The sequence below is a fragment of the Dendronephthya gigantea genome, unplaced genomic scaffold, assembly GCF_004324835.1.
Source record: "Dendronephthya gigantea isolate DGI-Jeju-01 unplaced genomic scaffold, DenGig_1.0 000265F, whole genome shotgun sequence".
NCBI classification, from domain to species: domain Eukaryota; kingdom Metazoa; phylum Cnidaria; class Anthozoa; order Malacalcyonacea; family Nephtheidae; genus Dendronephthya; species Dendronephthya gigantea.
Genome location: NW_021163275.1, coordinates 1 through 21,101, shown reverse-complemented (window position 1 = coordinate 21,101; position 21,101 = coordinate 1). Strand labels below are relative to the sequence as shown.

At 36.6% G+C, this 21,101-nt stretch overlaps 5 protein-coding genes across 5 annotated transcripts in view; all 5 read right to left on the bottom strand.

The window, feature by feature from the left end:
• Nucleotides 1–13,168, bottom strand: part of LOC114541096 — a 39,719-nt gene extending 26,551 nt beyond the window's left edge. Inside the window, exons 1-8 of the mRNA XM_028561075.1 lie at nucleotides 12,961–13,168; nucleotides 11,929–12,432; nucleotides 11,429–11,731; nucleotides 11,008–11,310; nucleotides 10,565–10,866; nucleotides 10,341–10,476; nucleotides 9,597–10,100; nucleotides 9,085–9,387 (exon numbers count right to left, since the gene is read on the bottom strand). Coding sequence (XP_028416876.1) covers nucleotides 9,085–9,387; nucleotides 9,597–10,100; nucleotides 10,341–10,476; nucleotides 10,565–10,866; nucleotides 11,008–11,310; nucleotides 11,429–11,731; nucleotides 11,929–12,432; nucleotides 12,961–13,024 — 2,419 coding nt within the window. The 5' untranslated portion in view covers nucleotides 13,025–13,168. The remainder of the gene's footprint in view (nucleotides 1–9,084; nucleotides 9,388–9,596; nucleotides 10,101–10,340; nucleotides 10,477–10,564; nucleotides 10,867–11,007; nucleotides 11,311–11,428; nucleotides 11,732–11,928; nucleotides 12,433–12,960) is intronic.
• LOC114541080 lies at nucleotides 3,979–5,550 on the bottom strand. The gene is made up of 3 exons (XM_028561064.1): nucleotides 5,074–5,550; nucleotides 4,591–4,890; nucleotides 3,979–4,089 (listed from the first exon to the last, which is right to left on the bottom strand). Exons 1-3 carry the CDS (start codon nucleotides 5,327–5,329, stop codon nucleotides 4,043–4,045), a joined length of 603 nt encoding a protein of 200 aa, XP_028416865.1. The 5' UTR covers nucleotides 5,330–5,550; the 3' UTR covers nucleotides 3,979–4,042.
• Nucleotides 13,169–13,236: 68 nt separating the features above from the next.
• Nucleotides 13,237–14,294, bottom strand: LOC114541081 (nectin-4-like). The gene is made up of 2 exons (XM_028561065.1): nucleotides 14,037–14,294; nucleotides 13,237–13,860 (listed from the first exon to the last, which is right to left on the bottom strand). The coding sequence occupies exons 1-2, from the start codon at nucleotides 14,275–14,277 to the stop codon at nucleotides 13,514–13,516; spliced, it is 588 nt and encodes a 195-aa protein (XP_028416866.1). The 5' UTR covers nucleotides 14,278–14,294; the 3' UTR covers nucleotides 13,237–13,513.
• A 202-nt stretch (nucleotides 14,295–14,496) lies between these two features.
• On the bottom strand, nucleotides 14,497–19,136 carry LOC114541088. Its single transcript, XM_028561069.1, has 7 exons — nucleotides 19,003–19,136; nucleotides 17,891–18,394; nucleotides 17,379–17,681; nucleotides 15,354–15,644; nucleotides 15,162–15,237; nucleotides 14,752–15,046; nucleotides 14,497–14,595 (listed from the first exon to the last, which is right to left on the bottom strand). Exons 1-7 carry the CDS (start codon nucleotides 19,025–19,027, stop codon nucleotides 14,497–14,499), a joined length of 1,593 nt encoding a protein of 530 aa, XP_028416870.1. The 5' UTR covers nucleotides 19,028–19,136.
• Nucleotides 19,129–21,052, bottom strand: LOC114541079. The gene is made up of 4 exons (XM_028561063.1): nucleotides 20,589–21,052; nucleotides 20,094–20,396; nucleotides 19,674–19,976; nucleotides 19,129–19,532 (listed from the first exon to the last, which is right to left on the bottom strand). Exons 1-4 carry the CDS (start codon nucleotides 20,920–20,922, stop codon nucleotides 19,201–19,203), a joined length of 1,272 nt encoding a protein of 423 aa, XP_028416864.1. The 5' UTR covers nucleotides 20,923–21,052; the 3' UTR covers nucleotides 19,129–19,200.
• Between the last annotated feature and the right edge of the window lie 49 nt (nucleotides 21,053–21,101).

Genomic DNA, 21,101 nt, shown 5'->3' with positions numbered 1-21,101 from the left:
GCTTCCAGAAAATACTTCTTTCGTGCTAGACATAACAGCCTTATTAAGGACAGAGGATGCTCGTGTATAACCCTGTTGACGACAAATAACATCCTTGGCGTTGTTCTTTAAACTCTGCCAACAAACGGTCTTGGTTTCATTATAATTCTCATTTATTTGTATGAAACCCTCTTTTGGTAGAGATGAGTCAGACAGATGCACGTTATCCACTGCAAAATAAAATGCTGTAAATGTTTTAACATGTAGTGTTCAACCAAGAATTCCTTTTCGTTTTTTCAAAGACACCAGTAATTATAGATCGCGCATTTTTGGATGCTTTTGCACTTCACACAAGAGACGAATTGTGATAAATTATGCTATATGAAAACCAGGCTTTAAGCGCTATTATAAAGCCTAAGGTAGTCATTATTGCTCCAATGCAACTTCAAATTGTCAATCAAACATACCACATAATGAGTATTTTTTTGATGTACCAATACATTGATATTCAAAGTAAAGATATTTGTTCAATCCAGGACACAGATCATCAGAGAACAAGGTTTTATCCACAGTTATTTTACACTCATGTTGACCATCACATTGTTTCTTAACCAGACATGTTACATCAACTGTACAACTATAATCATCACTCAAACCACATGTCTTTGAGTTAGACAATCCACGGTAAGATGCAGTCTTCACCACCATGAACTGATCTTTAGAACAAGTGACATTCTCTGTCGTTTTTCCATAACATGTCACTGAACCTTGAAAATATTAATTCGAAATGTAAAGATTTGTTGGATTGTAAATATAAATTTACCTGAGAGTAGCTATAGTGACAGCAACCATTAACTTTGAGATATTCCAGGTGAAATAAGTTATTAGCAAAACTATGAATGGTTTATATATCGTTACAAGTAGTGAAAACGTGTTTAAAAAATGCAGCTTTTACAAAAATATATTGTGTCTGCAAGTTTCGCTAGCTTTATACAAATCACAAGCACATAAATACTAAATTCGTTGACCTGGGCGTATATGGTTTCATGTATATTGAATATAATATTTATTGGAAGTTTGAGCAAAGAGAAGAAAATTTCTTCTTTAGGACAAGAGACCTATGTTTTGTTTTAACAATGGTAATGCCATGATCTGAAGTCGTATATGAGCTAATGGCCAACGAAGCAAAGCTGGTTGACTATAAGCTATATATGTGGAGAACGAATAATATACCCAGAACTTTATTATAAGAATGTGCAAACTTTTATTACAAGTTATCACAAATTCTTACTGTATTAATTACTGGCTGTTTCCACTACTCACCATATATAAAGTGGATATCTCAGCCAATCAGATTGCAGAATAGCTCATATACCGTGAGTATTATAATTAACAATTAGATTACCAGCTCGAGATTTCTATGAGGTGATAGTTGATGAGGGCGAAGCCCGAATCAACTATCACCTCATAGAAATTGAGAGCAAGTAATCTAATTGTTTTAGTAGAATCAGTTCATCCTCAATCAAGTTCATACTCAGAAACCTCAGAAAACCGCGAGCCGGAGGCCATTTTTCTAAAAAATACGCCAGAATTGCGACTGTTTCGCTACTCGCTATCTATCAACAATTAGATAGCGAGTAGAGTAGCCAATCAAATTTCAGCATTTGCAATAGTATGCTAGTATGATTCTACTAATTGTTAATATTGTACATACATGTTCTTCCACGTGAGTGTGGTATATGTTAGTATTTACTAGATCGTGTTCACAAAGAAACTTACCAAAGTTGAAACGTTTATCCTCAGCGTCATTACAATCTGTTGTCAATCCAATGTAGGGATCAATTCCTTTTTGAGCGAGCGGGGCGTGTGTTTTAGGGACTGTACACCAGTTCTGAAATGAGGTCTTTCCATGACCTTTATAATATACAGATAAACCTCCCCAAGATGTCTGGGTTATACGACGATAGACTTTTCTCCCAGAATGTTGCGCACAGGCAGAAAAATCTAATTTTGTTGGGTCGGCTGGGACGTAAAGATAAAACATGTCAAGATAATAACCAGGATCACGTTTAGCATAAGCCGCAAGACATCCTTGTCTTTGCAAATTCAACATGGCGCCATTATCACGAAACCGAAACTGAGCCGCTGGATCCAGACAGCTGTTGGAGAGTTCAAGAAAAGACAGGCTGCCCCAGCCCGAGCCTTGGTCCTGTATTCGTGCTGTGCCATTGATACACTTTCCTGTCTTGATATGTTTCACAAAGAAACCAACAGAACCTGAAAAAACATAATAATGCAAACGTAGACGACAATAAAACCTTTCCATTCACGTTACGAATACAATTTAGACTTGGAAATCGGTTGCTTTGGAGCTCAGGACAAAATAGAGGAGTAGATTAACTTTCTTGAGAGCGAGGCTCGCAGAGGTTATTATGGCGTAATCATGACGTATTATCGTGTATTCCACTGGTGCACAAATTTATGCATGCTCTCTGTTGGTTAAAATTAAATTTATAAACAGAAATATAAGGCACCCAGAGAAATGATGTACACTATGTTGATAATCTCTTTCAGTGAAAGCCATATTCGGCAAGCAAGGTATTTCAAATCTGTAGTAAAAAAACCTGGTCATGGTGTATATTGTAGTAGCTATATTAAAATTTTGCATTTAAATGCACATGCACAGGAATATGCATTTAAAAAAACTGTGTTTTAAAAATATTGTAAAATACGTAATCTTAATTGGCGCATTTTTAAAAAGTATAAAATATTAAGGTTGCCGTTGTTAAATTAATCACAGTTTATTTACCATATAGGAAATTGCAACGAGAAAATTGCATTCCATTTACTTGATATATACGCAAACATTCATCACAAACCGTTACCTTTTACTCAAACTTAACTATAAGTGCACTTGAGTTGCGTACTATACGTTTTAGTTTAGATTGCTTTACTTAATTTAGATTGCAATTTAAACACATGCAGCGTATGACAGAATGGTTTTGTGTAAGTAAATGTAAGATAGCGAAGATATACAAGGAGCCCAACCATAACACGTCAATCCGTATCAGGCTGATATATTAGCACTTGAAGTATTTCAGTCTTGTTTCAAAAACATACTGTAGTTGTTCACTACACGCCTAAAAACGCTCAGGTTGATGCAAGTTGATACAAACAGGATGGAGCAATGTTGTGCTGCCCACATTGTTCAGAGTTGTTATCAACATTGAACAATATTGTTGAAACTGAATCGGGTGTAACAATATTGTTCAATATTGATAACAACTCTGAACAATGTGGGCAGCACAACATTGCTCCATCCTGTTTATATCAACTTGCATCAACCTGAGCGTTTTTACGCGTGTAGTGAAGTAGATACGTTGTTTCCTTGTTGCATGATATAATAATACATGGCTGACTGCATGCATACTTCATCAAGTGATAACGACGCTAATTACATAGATCAACGTACATTAGTACTTCAAACTTACCCTGAAGAAAAAGGAGAATGAAAATAAAAACTGCTAAATTCTGTTGAAGACGCTTGAAATACATCTTTTCAATCCAGCAGATCTAAAACGACTCTGTGAAATGCAAAGGCGGAAGATGAAACTGAATCATTGTAGCGAAGATAAATATTTAGAGAAACTCAGTGTGAAGTCTGAATGTTTACTGTTTAATAACGTACTAAAAATCTAACAATCATACTCGCAGAAAAAATAAGTAAATTTGCTTTCTCCTTTCTCGCCAAATTAGCCTTTATCGTCGTTCGTACATGTGTTCACTCTGGTAAAGAAAATGGCTGGCCCATGCAAACCCAAATATGAATGCAACGTATTTGTTTAAGAGATTATATTATGCAAAAGACTTTACTGTAAACGCGTGTTTTTTACTTTACACGGCCGGTGCGTGAATACATGTAATTACAATGAAATATTTGGCAGTAAATATAAAGGTAAAGATATATTGATACGTAACAAACACCTAAATTCCATTTTGATAGCGGTAACAATTATTACGAATAAGTCAGTGCAGTTTTTGAAGGAAACTGTGTGAAGAATTATCAACCCTCGTTTGGTAGAGATGAGTCTGACAGATCCACGTCATCCACTACAAAAAAAAACAATAGTAAATGGGCACATAATTTAAAAAGAATCCTTCTCGGGTATTTCTTAGCTACCAATATATAAACTTCTTATTTTCTTGAGCGTAAATAAGTACCAACTTAATGAATTTGCTATTCCGCAACTATCACGTTATATCCAAGACAAAAGCTACATATTATCTTCATATTCCCGATGGTTGAGGACCTATGGTGAATTCATTTGGGCCAATAACAAATAGCCTTAGTTAATATCTTTCGTATAAATCAGAAACAATTATATCACTTAATCGCATGCACTGATATTTAATTTAAATAGCTGGAAAATATCCCACGCAGACGCAGGTTTCTACTAGTGAGCTTTTGGCGTTTTGAAGTTTTTGGGTTTTGGGAGTTTAAAGCTTGAGGGTTGCCCTAGTCAGTATTATTTTGCGCTATTGCACTTCGCACGAGAAACATGCATTAAATACTCAGCACTCCAATGCAACTTCAATTCAAAACAAACATACCACATAATGAGTATTGTTTTGATGTATCAAAACATTGATATTCAAAGTAAAGATATTTTTTCAATCCAGGACACAGGTCATCAGAGAACAAGGTTTCATCCACAGTTATTTTACACTCATGTTGACCATCACATTGTTTCTTAACAAGACATGTTACATCAACTGTACAACTATAATCATCACTCAAACCACATGTCTTTGAGTCAGACAATCCACGGTAAGATGCAGTCTTGACCACCATGAACTGATCTTTAGGACAAGTGACATTCTCTGTCGTTTTTCCATAACATGCCACTGAACCTTGATAAGGATAGGACAAAATATAGACCTCGATCGAAACTTAAAAAGTTGAAGTGAGTTTGTCTACTTGGTTTGAGAATATAGAATTACTTTTTGAGCACTTCTTCTCTTTCCTGTTGAATACATTTCTCAGACAACCCCTATATCAGGCAGAAAGATCGTACCAGCAGAAAAGAAACTTACCAAAAATAAAACGTTTATTCTCCCCGTCTTCACAGCTTGTGGTCGTTTTTATGTATCCATCAGGGTCTGCACACCTGCCTGCAGAACGATAAGGTCCCGATAAACCTCCCCAAGAGGTTTGTTTTATAACCCGGCGGTCAGCACAGGCAGATTTTTCTTTAACTTCTGGGGTAGCAGGAACGTAGACCCAAAACATTTCAGGAAACCTGTGCTTTCTATAGATAGCAAGGCATCCTTGTCTTTTCAAATTCAACATGGCGCCATTATCACGAAACCGAAACTGAGCAGCTGGATCCAGACAGTTGTTGGAGAGTTCAAGAAAAGACAGGCTGCCCCAGTACGAGCCTTGTGACTGTATTCGTGCTGTGTCATAGATACACTTTCCTGTTTTCACATGTTTTACAAAGAAACCAGCAACACCTGAAATATCATAGGACAAAATAGAGGAGAAGAGTAGCCTTCAGAGAGAGCAGTTTGAATTACTTGATGCGCAAACACTCATCACAAACCTTTACCTTTTACTAAACATTAACTAGGCGCACATGAGATGCGTACTATACGTTTTAGTTTAGATTGCTTTACTTAATTTAGATTGCAATTTAAACACAACGTATGACGGAATGGTTTTGTGTAAGCAAATGTAAGAGAGCGAAGATATATACAAGGAGCCCAACCATAGCACGTCAATCCGCGTCAGGCTGGAATCATTAACACAATATATTAGCACTTGAAGTATCTCAGACTTGTTTCAAAAACATACTGTAGTTGTTCACTAGTGAAGTAGATACGCTGCTTCCTTGTTGCATGATAACGTTTTTTCCTTCATCAAGTGATAACAAGGCTAATTACATCGATCAATGCACATTAGTACTGCAAACTTACCCTGAAGAAAAAGGAGAATGAAAATAAAAACTGCTAAATTCTGTTGAAGACGCTTGAAATACATCTTTTCAATCCAGCAGATCTGAAACGACTCTGTGAAATGCTAAGGCGGAAGATGAAACTGAATCATTGCAGCGAAGATAAATATTTAGAGAAACTCAGTGGGAAGTCGGAATGTTTATTGTTTAATAACGTAATAAATTTATATCTAACAATCTTGAACAATGAGATATGTTTCAAACAGGATTCTGACAAAATTCTTGATAGAACAGTCAGTGTTGAAATCTGTTTGAAAGGGAAATTACGTGCAGGTTTTTTCGATAGACTGTGTCAGTTGTGCTCTGAAATCGATCATGAATATAGCAAATGTATTTCCCTACAGGCATGTCCTTTACAATGAATCCATCCAGTCGCGATTGCGTCTGATTTTTTTCCCAGACGAACGTGATTGGTGGTTCACCTTCAGCAAAACATAGCAGGTCTGACAAGATTACCTTCCTTTGCCATTCCACCACCACTGCATGGATAACACACGAGGGACCCCAATTAGCATAGCTCTCTGCAAAAAAATTACTCAAAATACGAGTAATTTCTATTAAAAGAATGAGTTGAATTGAGTTACTCAAACAAATTGCTTCGACGGAAACTCAACAATTACTCACCCACTGTGGACGACGGCCATTAATTCCTTATTATGAGTAACACAACAATGAAATAAATAAGTTTGACTTTATAGAGAATATATATAAGGAATTAAACTATGTGCCCTTACAAAAATCCACATGATTTCACTTATGTGAAATTGCACGTGTGAATTCGAACATTGTGAATTCTCAGTTGTGAATTAATTCTTCAAATATTCTCTCCAATATGTATTAAGCAATACACTGAGTTAGTAATTCCAACTCCGTAGTTGAGTAAATAGAATATTTTAATTTACTCATTGATGAGTAAAGAGTTGTCTTTTCTTTGAGTTGTCTTTACTCAAGAGATTTTGATAAAATACGAGTTTTGATCTACTCAAAATAAAGAGTGAAATTATCCCAACGAGAAAAGGGGCAAAACGAACTCAATTTTTTGAGTAGTTAGTTCAGATAAATAAAATACGAGTAAAATTTACTCAAACATAAAAAATGCTCTTTTTTCTTCTTGCAAAAACACCCCTGAGTTTTCCCCAAAGCTTTATTACTATACCGGCAATATCTGTGTTTGTGGTAAGGGTCGGTCTTGGCGCTGGTGTTTCTGTTGTCGATGGAGGACTCCAATCAGTGGAGTAAAATTCACCCTTTAATGAAATATTTAGGACAGACAGTGGACAAAAAAAGGTTTACGTATTAACAGGATATCATATATCAAAAGTATTTTGGGGGAGATTGTTAGTGAAAATACAAAAGGGTCACTTGGTGTTGTTGTCTTTCCTAATGTATCATCTACTACTCAGCAATACCTTGTCATCAAGAAAGATCCTTTGAAAAATACTGTAACTTGCTCCAGACTCCAGTGGTCCATTGTAATAATCATTCGTTGTTGATCTTCGTCTTCGTGTTGTTGAAGAACTTGTATTTCCACCATCACCAAGTATAAACATGTTTTTATCTCTGCTTGTTATGACGGCGGCAATATAAGGTTTTGGTTCAGCTGACGTTTTAGCTTTTTCGTATGTCACTAGATCATTGTAACTGCTGGATGGTCGAAGACTGTGGCTGCTTTTTCTCAATTTAAGAGCCACGACGTAAAAATACCTAAAACATATTCCGTTTGTTCAGTAAGAGATAAAGTCTGCAGTTGGTCGTCCAAATAATTTCTTCCTAATAATTATCTGAAATATTGCTTTAGGAACGCCGGTTTCGAACTTACGTAAAATTTTCCGAAGGGATTTGTAACGAGAAAGTTAATGTAGTTTCTGTTCTCTTTGTTGCCATCTTTGTTCCTTCTGTATAATAGATAACATCAATGATATGAACTTGAATGTCGGTATTTAAGTTGTGATGTTAGCTTTCTCTTAAGGTGATGAGATCTAACAACGAAACTATGAAATATAGGCCCTACCTCCATTTGTAAACATTCCCTGACTTTTACTGTAGTTTCCTGGACCAACTTTAGTACTTGCAAGAACACGAACAAAATATTTAGTTGAGGCATTCAAATTGTCGATGACCAACATCATCTTCTCTGTAGTATGTTCTTTAAAGCAAGGTTTAGTTTCTTCATGTGAGATACACACAGTATAATTGACGATCACGCCATTTCTTTTCTCTTCTTCAGGAGGATCCCACGTGACTGATAATGAGGATGAATTTTCCGCAGTGACTTTGACGTTCAGTGGAGGACCTTCTGGAGCTGGAAATTTAATAGTAAGTTGTTTCTTTGGGTTCGCTTTAGTATTTTGGTACCATGGTCGTATTTGCCATTTTCCGGCAAATATGACCATGGTCGTATTTGCCATTTTCCGGCGAATATGACCTGGTCGTATTTGCCATTTTCCGGCGAATATGACCATGGTCGTATTTGCCGTTTTCCGGCGAATATGACCATGGTCGTATTTGCCATTTTCCGACGAATATGACCATGGTCGTATTTGCCATTTCCGGCGAATATGACCATGGTCGTATTTGCCATTCCGGCGAATATGACCATGGTCGTATTTGCCATTTTCTGGCGAATATGACCATGGTCGTATTTGCCATTTTCCGGCGAATATGACCATGGTCGTTTGCCATTTCCGCGCGATATGACCATGATCGTATTGCCATTTTCCGGCGAATTGACCATGGTCGTATATGCCTTTCCGGCGTGACCTGGTCGTATATGCCATTTCCGGCGAATATGACCATGGTCGTATATGCCATTTTCCGGCGAATATGACCATAGTCGCATTTGCCATTTTCCGGCGAATATGACCATGGTCGTATTTGCCATTTTCCGGCGAATATGACCATGGTCGTATTTGCCATTTTCCGGCGAATATGACCATGGTCGTATTTGCCATTTTCCGGCGAATATGACCATGGTCGTATTTGCCATTTTCCGGCGAGTATGACCATGGTCGTATTTGCCATTTTCCGGCGAGTATGACCATGGTCGTATATGCCATTTTCCGGCGAATATGATATCGTCACTAATACATACCACAAACAACGCTATAAGATTTCACAGTATCAATACATTGATATTCAAAGTAAAGATATTTTCTCAATCCAGGACACAGATCATCAGAGAACAAGGTTTTATCCACAGTTATTTTACACTCATGTTGACCATCACATTGTTTCTTAACAAGACATGTTACATCAACTGTACAACTATAATCATCACTCAAACCACATGTCTTTGAGTCAGACAATCCACGGTAAGATGCAGTCTTGACCACCATGAACTGATCTTTAGGACATTTGATATTGCCTACCATCTTCCCATAACATATCACTGAGCCTAAACAGATAAACTATTTTGTCTCGCTTTTATTCGAAAGGTTTGAAAATAAATTAAAAGTTTCAAGCTCATCATTTCCGTCATATTATTTTGTATTCACTAATTTTTGGTGCGTTTATTTTTCACGACGGTTAATGACAATCCATTGGCTTCGTATGGGATTGAAACATCTCTAGGATTTCCAGAAGGATGATTTCGCCAAAACTTACCAAAAATGAAACGTTTATCCTCAGTGTCATTACAATCTGTTGTCAATCCAATGTAGGGATCAATTCCTTCTTTTTGAGCGAGCGGGGCGTGTGTTTTAGGGACTGCACACCACTTCTGAAATGTTGTTTTCGTATAACCTTTGTAATATACAGATAAACCTCCCCAAGATGTCTGGGTTATACGACGATAGATTTTCTTTACAGGATCTTGCGCACAGGCAGAATAATCTAGTGCCAGTGATGTAGCGGGAACGTAAAGATATAAAACATCAAAATTTGGACCAAAATCAAGTTTAAAATAAGCAGCGAGACATCCTTTTCTCTTAATGTTGAACAAGGCGCCATTATCACGAAACCGAAACTGAGCAGCTTCATCGAAACACGAGTTGTTAGAAAGTTCCAAAAAAGACAAGCTACCCCAAAGTGGGCTTGAATTTTTCTCAAATCCTGTGTCGATAACACACATCCCTGTCTTAACATGTTTCACAAAAAAGCCAGCGGCTCCTATGACAAAAGAAATTTTCGACTAAAAAAATCGTCGGTACGGCTTCCACCATTAAATGGAGGAAAACGCTTTATGAATTATGATGCAGTATATAGCATATGTAACCATGACACTGATGTATGATGTCGTATTATCATTTGCATTCAAGTATGAAACCTGACTATTCCACGCAAATGGTAATATTAAGTCACAACACAGTGTTTTTTCCAACTTATTATTTTTTATTCACATCAACTTACTCTGACCACAGATCTCAATTTTCATACAAGGTTGAACTTCATACGATAATGGAATAAACCGTAAAGCTCTTGTTGTTAAGCCATTTAAATTTCTTATGGCTGCGTCATTGAAAGCATTCTGGTTTCCTCGAAATATCTAAAAACAGTATATATAAAGTGCAATTAATTGGCAGGAAATCTATAAGTTGACGTTGCGGCTTAATATGGTGATTTATAGCGACCACCTTTTGGAATACAGCGGGTGATTGTTTCCAGTTTATCAAGTCTGTCGTATAATTCAAGATATACGTCTTCACCCATTTGGCACTTGTACCGTCTCCAAATGTTGCGACATAATTTATCGAATAAAGTCTTTTAAAATCCACTTGAAGATAATGTTTATCATCTGAGACAGGAGCACACCAAGAACTACCACTAGATATCCTTGCATCAGAAGCTCTGTGACCTTCTGAAGAAACTGAGGCAGTGAATGACGAATCTGGAATTCTTTCTTTGTCTTCTAACAAAGGACTGTCGCAAATATGACCTGAAATATGGAAACTGAATTGATTATATAATTATTAGCTTTAACCTTCTACGTCATATTTTCATTTCCACTTCTTGAACTGTTTTCTGATAATTTTTATCTCATAGATTCTCGTAATTCCTGAATAATATTGAAACTTACATTTTATGTATGACAACTGGGAACAACTTGAGGTGGAAATTGTGAGCGAACAGAAGGATAAGTCGTTGTCATCATGATTGCAGTTTATGGTTCCAGAAAATATTTCAATTTTTGAATCGGGTAGAACCGGAGTATTAACAACAGATTCTGCTCTTTTGTAACCCATATGAGCGCAAACAACATTTTTGGCTTTATCATTTAAACTTCCTGCACAAACACTCTTTGTCCAATTATTCGCGGTAATTTGCACAATACCTTCGTTTGGCAAAGACGAATTAGATAAAGATAAAGATACGCCACGAACTACAAGACAAAAAACCTTGAAGTAAATGGGAAAACATGATCAAATATTTTGTGGCTTGATTTCGTATGAAATTTTGCTGCGCCTAAACATATTTATAGTCGGTACACATGTACATACCGCAAACATCGTTATAATTTTTCACATCATTAAAACATCGGTATTCAAAGTAAAGATATTTTTTCAATCCAGGACACAGATCATCAGAGAACAAGGTTTTATCCACAGTTATTTTACACTCATGTTGACCATCACATTGTTTCTTAACAAGACATGTTACATCAACTGTACAACTATAATCATCACTCAAACCACATGTCTTTGAGTCAGACAATCCACGGTAAGATGCAGTCTTGACCACCATGAACTGATCTTTAGGACAAGTGACATTCTCTGTCGTTTTTCCATAACATGTCACTGAACCTTAAAAAAACGAAATAATATTTCAAGTAGTAAAAACGTATCTGATTTCACAGTTTAAAAAAGTGCATCGCACTTTTATTACAATGAAATTGTACGCAGTAACATGGTTTCCTAGGACCTTAAGACAAAATATTTTGCATCGGTATATGTAAGTACTTACTACTTGGAAATTTGACAGACATGTAACAGAAACTTACCAAAGTTGAAACGTCTATCCTCAGCGTAGTTGCAATTATATTCCAATCCAATGAATGAGTCTATTCTGTAACTTTGAACGAGCGGGGTGAGTGTTCTAGGAACTGCACACCAGTTCTGAAATACGCTAGTGACAAACCGCCCTTTATAATATACAGATAAACCTCCCCAGGAGGTCTGGGTTATACGACGATAGATTTTCCTTCCGGGATCTTGCGCACAGGAAGAATTATCTAAACTTACGGAGGCAGCAGGGACGAAAAGATAAAACATATGAAGATAGTGACCAGAAAAAGAGTTGACAAAAGCCGCAAGACATCCTCGTCTTTTCAAATTCAACATGGCGCCATTATCACGAAACCGAAACTGAGCAGCTGGATCCAGACAGTTGTTGGAGAGTTCAAGAAAAGATAAGTTGCCCGCGCCCGAGCCTTGTGACTGTATTTGTGCTGTGTCATAGATACACATTCCTGTCTTGACATGTTTCACAAAGAAACCAGCAACACCTGAAAAATCATAAAAATGCAAAAGTCGACGACAATGAACCCTTTGAATAATCTCATAACGAATACATCTTGGGCCAGGAAATCAGTTCCTCCCGGTACCAAAAATAGGAGGATTCTCTGTCAGTGAAAGCCATATTGAAAATATTGTGGTTTGAAAATAATGTAAAATACGTAATTCTTGGCGCATTCTGAAAAGTACAATAATATACAATAATAATATCATCACAACATATTCATTGCATTCAATCTACTTGACGCACAAAACATTTATCACAAACAAAATGTTTTTAACATAATGACGTTATCATAAGCGTTAATGTAAGGCTCATCAAGACTCATCAACCTTGGACTAACGCTATTTCCGATCTGCGTCAACGAGCAGTAAAACGCAAGCAAGACTTGCAACTCACATCAACTCGCATTCTGGTTCAACCAGGACTTAACATGTTTAAATCGACACAGCGCATAATGATTAGACAGAATTTCGATTTTGAATGCATGATATTTTTTAATAGCTAGCCTACTTACTGTGAAGATACAAGAGACTGACAATAAACGCTGATAATTTCCACACGTAGCACTTGAAAAACATATTTTCTTTTTAAAAAGTCGATTTATCGATAAAGATATCCGCAGTAAAGATGTAAGCTTAAACGAAGCCGGAAGACGAACTAAATCGTTGATGTTGCGATAAGATAAATATTCATAAAACTCAGTGTGAAGTCTGAATGTTGCTTTCACGATCCCAAACAACAAGACGTCTGACATTCTTTTAGCAAATTGTGTTTTGTTCTTGTTAAACTACTGTAAATAACGACATCAATCAAAATCTGTCATCTTTCTCAAAAGCTATGTATAAATGACATGGTCGTGCATGTTATATTAAGAGAAATGATCCTCTCTAGACCAAATTTGTTGTCGATGGGTTAATTATTAAAATTAAGTAAAACGTTCAGGTCGAAATATTAACTTAAACCAACAGGTGGTCTTAACTAGATTATAGATAACACCTGGACGTTTTTATTTCATTATGGAAATGTTAATCTTAAGTTTATTGTAAATGTTCCGTGCAAAAGCCTCTTTATAATCCAGTTTCCTTCTGGTTTTCGTATTCTTGAGGTCTTTGATTCAGATGACTATAAACATGATCATCTTCGTCCTTTCCCGGTCTTTTAAGAGCTGTATACGTCGACTGTTCATTTTCCACTTGTTCATAATTGTTGACGTCATCTTTGTTAGGATTTTCATAAATATCTTTGGAACTGTCTTTGGTCTTCCTCTCCAAATTTCCCGTAGTGCTTGACGATTTGAGACGATGAACTCGGTGAAACAATAAATAAGCAATAATAATGAGTAAAATGACCAGAAGAATTATTAATACTATAATTCCCACAAGATGATTTCCGCAACCTTCGCACTCTTCTTGAGCTAATGAAAGGAAGAGCAAAAATTAGAAAGATGCAACCCAGAATACAAGAGATTTACACTCCGTTTAGTATTCATTTCAAGACCCTGAAATCCACTGTTGTAGAACTGTAACCGATGCAATAAGCTCTGGAAATTACACAAGTTATTTTCTCTCCCTAATTTAGTTTGTAAATTACCTGTAAGTTTCACAACTGAAATATTATGAGCAGTTTTTGTAAATCGATCTTGAATATTGCAAATATATTTTCCAAAACTTGTTTCGTCTTTCATTGTTACGACGAGTAAGGAACTACGATGAGGCATGTCCTTTACAATGAATCCATCCAGTGACGTCTGATCTTTTTCCCAACTGAAAGTGATCGGTGGTTCCCCTTGAGCAGAACACAACAGGTTGACAAGATCACCTTCCTTTGCCATTACGTCAACACTGGACATGTTGGTTAACACACCAGGGGCACCACCTGAGGAACAAAAATACACCTTCGTTACAATATAACCCAAGGGCTGCGTGGCACGGTCTTCGAATAACTTCGCTCATAGAATATGGTATAACAACAGCTTAAAATAAACCGAGATCTTTCTTCTCTTTAAATGTAAACTTACCATTTTTTATTCTGCTCAAAAAATAATGTGTGATTATTTATATGCAATACCTGTGTTTGTGGTAAGGGTCGGTCTTGGCGCTTGTGTTACCGTTGTCGATGCGGGACTCCAATCAGTGGAGTAAAATTCACCCTTAGAGTGAATAAAAATAGGTTTTCGTGTTAACAGGTTATAGGATATTTTGGAGAAAGAGACGATTATTAGTGAAAATGCAGAAAGTTCACTTGTTTTATTGAATATATTTGTCTTTCCTAATCACTTCGAATGTAATATCATAACTAGCAATACCTTGTCATCAAGAAAGATCCTTTGAAAAATACTGTAACTTGCTCCAGACTCCAGCGGTCCATTATAATAATAATTTGTTGTTGATCTTCGTCTTCGTGTTGTTTGAGAACTTGTATTTCCACCATCACCAAGTATAAACATGTTTTTATCTCTGCTTGTTATGACGGCGGCAATATAAGGTTTTGGTTGAGCTGACGTTTCAGCTTCTTTGTATGTCACTAGATCATTGTAACTGCTGGATGGTCGAAGACAGTCGCTGCTTTTTCTCAATTCCAAAGCTACCAGGTAAAAATACCTAAAACATATTCCGTTTGTTCAGTAAAAGATAAAGTCTCAAGCTGGTCATCGAAATAATTTCTTCCATGCAATTATCTGAAATATTGCTTTAGGAACGCCGGTTTTGAACTTACGTAAAATTTTCTGAAGGAATTTGTAACGAGAAAGTTAATGTAGTTTCTGTTCTCTTTGTTGCCACCTTTGTTCCTTCTGTAAAATAAATAACATCAATGATATGAACTTGAATGTCGGTATTTAAGTTGTGATGTTAGCTTTCTCTTAAGCGGATGAGATCTAACAACGAAACTATGAAATATAGGCCTTACCTCCATTTGTAAACATTCCCTGACTTTTACTGTAGTTTCCTCGACCAACTCTAGTACTTGCAAGAACACGAACAAAATATTTGGTTGATGCATTCAAACTGTCGATGACTAACATCATCTTCTCTGTAGTAGGTTCTTTAAAGCAAGGTTTAGTTTCTTTATGTGAGATACACACAGTATAATTGACGATCACGCCATTTCTTTTCTCTTCTTCAGGAGGATCCCACGTGACTGATAATGAGGATGAACTTTCTGCAGTGACTTTGACGTTCAGTGGAGGACCTTCTGGAGCTGGAAATTTAATAGTAAGTTGTTTCTTTGGGTTCGTTTTAAAAAGTGTTTGTATATATGTAACAGATGGGGATATAATACGGCTGTGACAATATGCCATATCAAAAAGGCATTGAATGTTGTTGTAAACTGGGTGATATGGTCACCAGCCTCCTTTACACATGAAACAAATGTTGCGCGGGCACCGCGTTAAGGAATTACCCATTCACTTCTTACCCTGCTCTCCTGTCGAAAACACAATAGTATTCTCTTCACTAAAACCATCCTTGTTTCCAGCAGCTAGAGATATTTCATAACTTGTGTATGTAGTGAGCTTGTCTATTTTATATTCATTTATTTTTCCCGTGGTGATATTCAGAATAAGCGAGTCGTCTTTCTTCATTTTAATCCAAAATCTTGATACGCTGGTAAATCCTTGATTCTCAGGATCAATCCACGATATTTCAACACTCCGGGCCGTTATATTAGAGACGGTGATGTTTCTAGGTTGGTCTGGGTATAAAGCTGGCATAAAAGAAAGCAAACATTGAAAAATATTTATCTATAATAATCGTAGAGTCCATTCCCCAGTTTTGGCAAAGTAATCGATTAATCGCGAAGTTTGTCGGTAATGACACATGAGCGTCGGTAAACCCACTGCGGTAAGCCGCTCTGTTGGCAAATCTTATGTGAACTGACCGAATGCCCTATGCTTTCTCTGAATAACTTCAAGTACCGCGTGTTCGTCGGTTGAACGTCGGAATTACAACCCTCAACCCCCAGTAAAGATAGTCACGTGAGCCACATAACCTCTGCCAATAACCTTCTAATTAAAATCTTTCCGGGCTTCGATAGAAATAAACGTAACTTACTGTCACCACAGATCTCAACTCTCATACAAGGTTGAACTTCATGCGATAATGGGATAAACCGTAAAGCTTTTGTTGTTATGTCATTTAAACTTCTTTTTGCTGCATCATTGAAAGCATTCTTGTTGCCCTGAAATATCTTCGAAAGTGTTATACACTTAATGTATGATCCCAAAGGAAATAGTGAATTTTTGGAAAACAAGGGTGTCACGTATCAATTACCTTGTGATTTTCAGTCTGAACTTGTTTCCAATTCGTTGAATCAACAGTGTAATTTAAGTTGTAAGTCTTCACCCATTTGGCACTGGTACTGTCACCAAACGTTGTCACATTATATAACACATAAAGTCTTCCTAAGTTTACTTGAAGATAATGTTTTCATCTGACAGAGCACACCAAGAACTACCACTAGATATCCTTGCATCAGAAGCTCTGTGACCTTCTGAAGAAACTGAGGCAGTGAATGACGAATCTGGAAATCTTTTTTTGTCTTCTAACAGAGGGTTGTCGCAAATATGACCTGAAATACGAAGATAATTTGTGATTGTCTTTCATTTTCTCGCTTCAAAACTTACATTTTATGAATAACAACTCAAGGTGGGAGTTGTGATCGAACATTGAGGTAAATCCCCGAGGACATTAGTACAGTTTATACTTCCAGAGAATATTTCATCTTTGGTAGTTGATAGGAGGGGTGTATTAACAACAGAGTCTAATGCAAACAACATGCTTGTTTCATTATTTAAACTTCCAGCACAAACACGCTCCGCTTTGTCTCCCCTTGGTCAATTGCTAAAATTTATGGTCGTATTTCTCTAGAAATTTTACCACGGGTCACTCAGACCTTCTACACCTTTAGTATTTTAGTATCGTCACTAATACATACCACAAACAACGCTATAAGATTTCGCAGTATCAATACATTGATATTCAAAGTAAAGATATTTGTTCCATCCATGACAAAAATCATCAGAAAACAACGTTTCATTCACAGTTATTTTACACTCATGTTGACCATCACATTGTTTCTTTACAAGACATGTTACATCAACTGTACAACTATAATCATCACTCAAACCACATGTCTTTGAGTCAGACAATCCACGGTAAGATGCAGTCTTGACCACCATGAACTGATCTTTAGGACAGTTGATATTGCCTACCATCTTCCCATAACACGTCACTGAGCCTAAACAGATAAACTTTTTTGTCTCGCTTTTATTCGAAAGGTTTGAAAATAAATTAAAAGTTTCAAGCTCATCATTTCCGTCATATTATTTTGTATTCACTAATTTTTGGTGCGTTTATTTTTCACGACGGTTAATGACAATCCATTGGCTTCGTATGGGATTGAAACATCTCTAGGATTTCCAGAAGGATGATTTCGCCAAAACTTACCAAAAATGAAACGTTTATCCTCAGTGTCATTACAATCTGTTGTCAATCCAATGTAGGGATCAATTCCTTCTTTTTGAGCGAGCGGGGCGTGTGTTTTAGGGACTGCACACCACTTCTGAAATGTTGTTTTCGTATAACCTTTATAATATACAGATAAACCTCCCCAAAATGTCTGGGTTATACGACGATAGATTTTCTTTCCAGGATCTTGCGCACAGGCAGAATAATCTAATGCCAGTGATGTAGCGGGGACGTAGAGATAAAAAACATCAAATTGGGAACCAAAATTATGTTTAAAATAAGCAGCGAGACATCCTTTTCTCTTAATGTTGAACAAGGCGCCATTATCACGAAACCGAAACTGAGCAGCTTCATCGAAACACGAGTTGTTAGAAAGTTCCAAAAAAGACAAGCTACCCCAAAATGGGCCTGAATGTTTCACAACTTCTGTGTCGATAACACACATCCCTGTCTTAACATGTTTCACAAAAAAGCCAGCGGCTCCTATGACAAAAGAATTTTTCGACTAAAAAAATCGTTGGTACGGCTTCCACCATTAAACGGAGGAAAACGCTCTATGATGCAGTACTATAGCATATGTAACCATGACATTGATGTATGATCTCGTATTATCATTTGCGTTCAAGTATGAAGCCTTAATTATTCCACGGGTTTGCTTACGTACGTTTCAAACAATAAATTTTGATCAATTTACCTTCAAAAAACGTTTAACCAAGAATAATATACAAAAAACGTGCTAAGGAAACATTAAGTCATGCTAAATCAAACCGTTTCAAGCTTAAAAGGTACACAATTTATGCTTGTTTTCTATCGGTATGGTACGTATATATCGTCGTACGTATACATATTAATTTTTCTTAACTGAAGCCATTACATAGTGCTATACTCGAGGAAAGTCAAACAAACCACTTTGTCCATTGTTCAAGCTTAAAATGGATAACGTCTTAGTTAAAGTGAACAAATAATCCAAAATTCGTCATGTTTTCTTTTCCCTGTGAGATAGTTCACACTTGAACGCAAATGATAATGACAAGCCACAACACAGTGTTTTTTTCCAACTTATTATTTTTTATTCACATCATGCAACTTACTCTGACCACAGATCTCAATTCTCATACAAGGTTGAACTTCATACGATAATGGAATAAACCGTAAAGCTCTTGTTGTTAAGCCATTTAAATTTCTTATGGCTGCGCCATTGAAAGCATTCTGGTTTCCTCGAAATATCTAAAAATAAGATATATAAAGTGCAATTAATTGGTAGGAAATCTATAAGTTGACGTTGCGGCTTAATATGCATGGTGATTTATAGCGACCACCTTTTGGAATACAGCGTTGGATTGTTTCCAGTTTATCAAGTCTGTCGTATAATTCAAGATATACGTCTTCACCCATTTGGCACTTGTACCATCGCCAAATGTTGCGACATAATTTATGGAATAAAGTCTTTTAAAATCCACTTGAAGATAATGTTTATCATCTGAGACAGGAGCACACCAAGAACTACCACTAGATATCCTTGCATCAGAAGCTCTGTGATCTTCTGAAGAAACTGAGGCAGTGAATGACGAATCTGGAAATCTTTCTTTGTCTTCTAACAAAGGACTGTCGCATATATGACCTGAAATATGGAAACTGAATTGATTATATAATTATTAGCTTTAACCTTCTACGTCATATTTTCATTTCTACTTCTTGAACTGTTTTCTGATAATTTTTATCTCATAGATTCTCGTAATTCCTGAATAATATTGAAACTTACATTTTATGTATGACAACTGGGAACAACTTGAGGTGGAATTTGTGAACGAACAGAAGGTTAAGTCGTTGTCATCATGATTGCAGTTTATGGTTCCAGAAAATATTTCATCTTTTGAATCGGGTAGAACCGACGTATTAACAACAGATTCTGCTCTTTTGTAACCCATGTGAGCGCAAACAACATTCTTGGCTTTATTATTTAAACTTCCTGCACAAACACTCTTTGTCCAATTATTCGCGGTAATTTGCACAATACCTTCGTTTGGCAAAGATGAGTTAGTTAAAGATAAAGATACGCCACGAACTACAAGACAAAAAAACCCTTGAAATGGGAAAACATGATCAAATAGTTTGTGGTCTTGATTTCGTATGAAATTCTGCTACGCCTAAATATATTTATAGTCGGTACACGTGTACATACCGCAAACATCGTTATAATTTTTCACATCATTAAAACATCGGTATTCAAAGTAAAGATATTTTTTCAATCCAGGACACAGATCATCAGAGAACAAGGTTTTATCCACAGTTATTTTACACTCATGTTGACCATCACATTGTTTCTTAACAAGACATGTTACATCAACTGTACAACTATAATCATCACTCAAACCACATGTCTTTGAGTCAGACAATCCACGGTAAGATGCAGTCTTAACCACCATGAACTGATCTTTAGAACAAGTGACATTCTCTGTCGTATTTCCATAACATGTCACTGAACCTGGAAAATAAAACGATATATTATTATAATATACCTATCTAATTTCACTGTTTAAAAAAGTGCAATTTTATTGCAATGAAATTGACGCAGTATATAAGATGGTTTCCTAGGACCTGAAGACAAAATATTTTGCATCGGTATATGTAAGTACTTACTACTTGGATATTTGAGAAACATGTAACAGAAACTTACCAAAGTTGAAACGTCTATCCTCAGCGTAATTGCAATTATATTCCAATCCAATGAAAGAGTCTATTCTGTAACTTTGAACGAGCGGGGTGAGTGTTCTAGGGACTGCACACCAGTTCTGAAATACGGCATGCCGCCCCTTATAATATACAGATAAACCTCCCCAGGAGGTCTGGGTTATACGCCGATAGATTTTCCTTCCGGGATCTTGCGCACAGGCAGAAACATCTAAACTTACAGAGGCAGCAGGGACGAAAAGATAAAACATATCAAGATAGTGACCAGAAAATGAGTTGACAAAAGCAGCAAGACATCCTTGTCTTTTCAAATTCAACATGGCGCCATTATCACGAAACCGAAACTGAGCAGCTGGATCCAGACAGTTGTTGGAGAGTTCAAGAAAAGATAAGTTGCCCGAGTTCGAGCCCAAGCCTTGTGACTGTATTTGTGCTGTGTCATAGATACACATTCCTGTCTTCACATGTTTCACAAAGAAACCAGCAACACCTGAAAAAT

What these genes read in the sequence shown, in the direction of transcription:
- LOC114541088 (XM_028561069.1), bottom strand. Translation starts at nt 19,027, where the DNA reads ATGAGAATTGAGATCTGTGGTCAGA. An exon ending in AATTGAGATCTGTGGTCAGA is followed by an intron (nt 18,395 to 19,002) that starts GTAAGTTGCATG and finishes CTTTTGTCATAG; the next exon opens with GAGCCGCTGGCTTTTTTGTG. An exon ending in GGATAAACGTTTCATTTTTG is followed by an intron (nt 17,682 to 17,890) that starts GTAAGTTTTGGC and finishes TTATCTGTTTAG; the next exon opens with GCTCAGTGACGTGTTATGGG.
- LOC114541079 (XM_028561063.1), bottom strand. Translation starts at nt 20,922, where the DNA reads ATGTTGAATTTGAAAAGACAAGGATGTCTTGCTGCTTTTGTCAACTCA. An exon ending in GGATAGACGTTTCAACTTTG is followed by an intron (nt 20,397 to 20,588) that starts GTAAGTTTCTGT and finishes TTTATTTTCCAG; the next exon opens with GTTCAGTGACATGTTATGGA. An exon ending in CCAGTTGTCATACATAAAAT is followed by an intron (nt 19,533 to 19,673) that starts GTAAGTTTCAAT and finishes TCCATATTTCAG; the next exon opens with GTCATATATGCGACAGTCCT.
- LOC114541081 (XM_028561065.1), bottom strand. Translation starts at nt 14,277, where the DNA reads ATGGCAAAGGAAGGTGATCTTGTCAACCTGTTGTGTTCTGCTCAAGGG. An exon ending in TTCAGTTGTGAAACTTACAG is followed by an intron (nt 13,861 to 14,036) that starts GTAATTTACAAA and finishes TCCTTTCATTAG; the next exon opens with CTCAAGAAGAGTGCGAAGGT.
- LOC114541080 (XM_028561064.1), bottom strand. Translation starts at nt 5,329, where the DNA reads ATGTTGAATTTGAAAAGACAAGGATGCCTTGCTATCTATAGAAAGCAC. An exon ending in GAATAAACGTTTTATTTTTG is followed by an intron (nt 4,891 to 5,073) that starts GTAAGTTTCTTT and finishes ATCCTTATCAAG; the next exon opens with GTTCAGTGGCATGTTATGGA. An exon ending in AAAACAATACTCATTATGTG is followed by an intron (nt 4,090 to 4,590) that starts GTATGTTTGTTT and finishes TTTTTTTTGTAG; the next exon opens with TGGATGACGTGGATCTGTCA.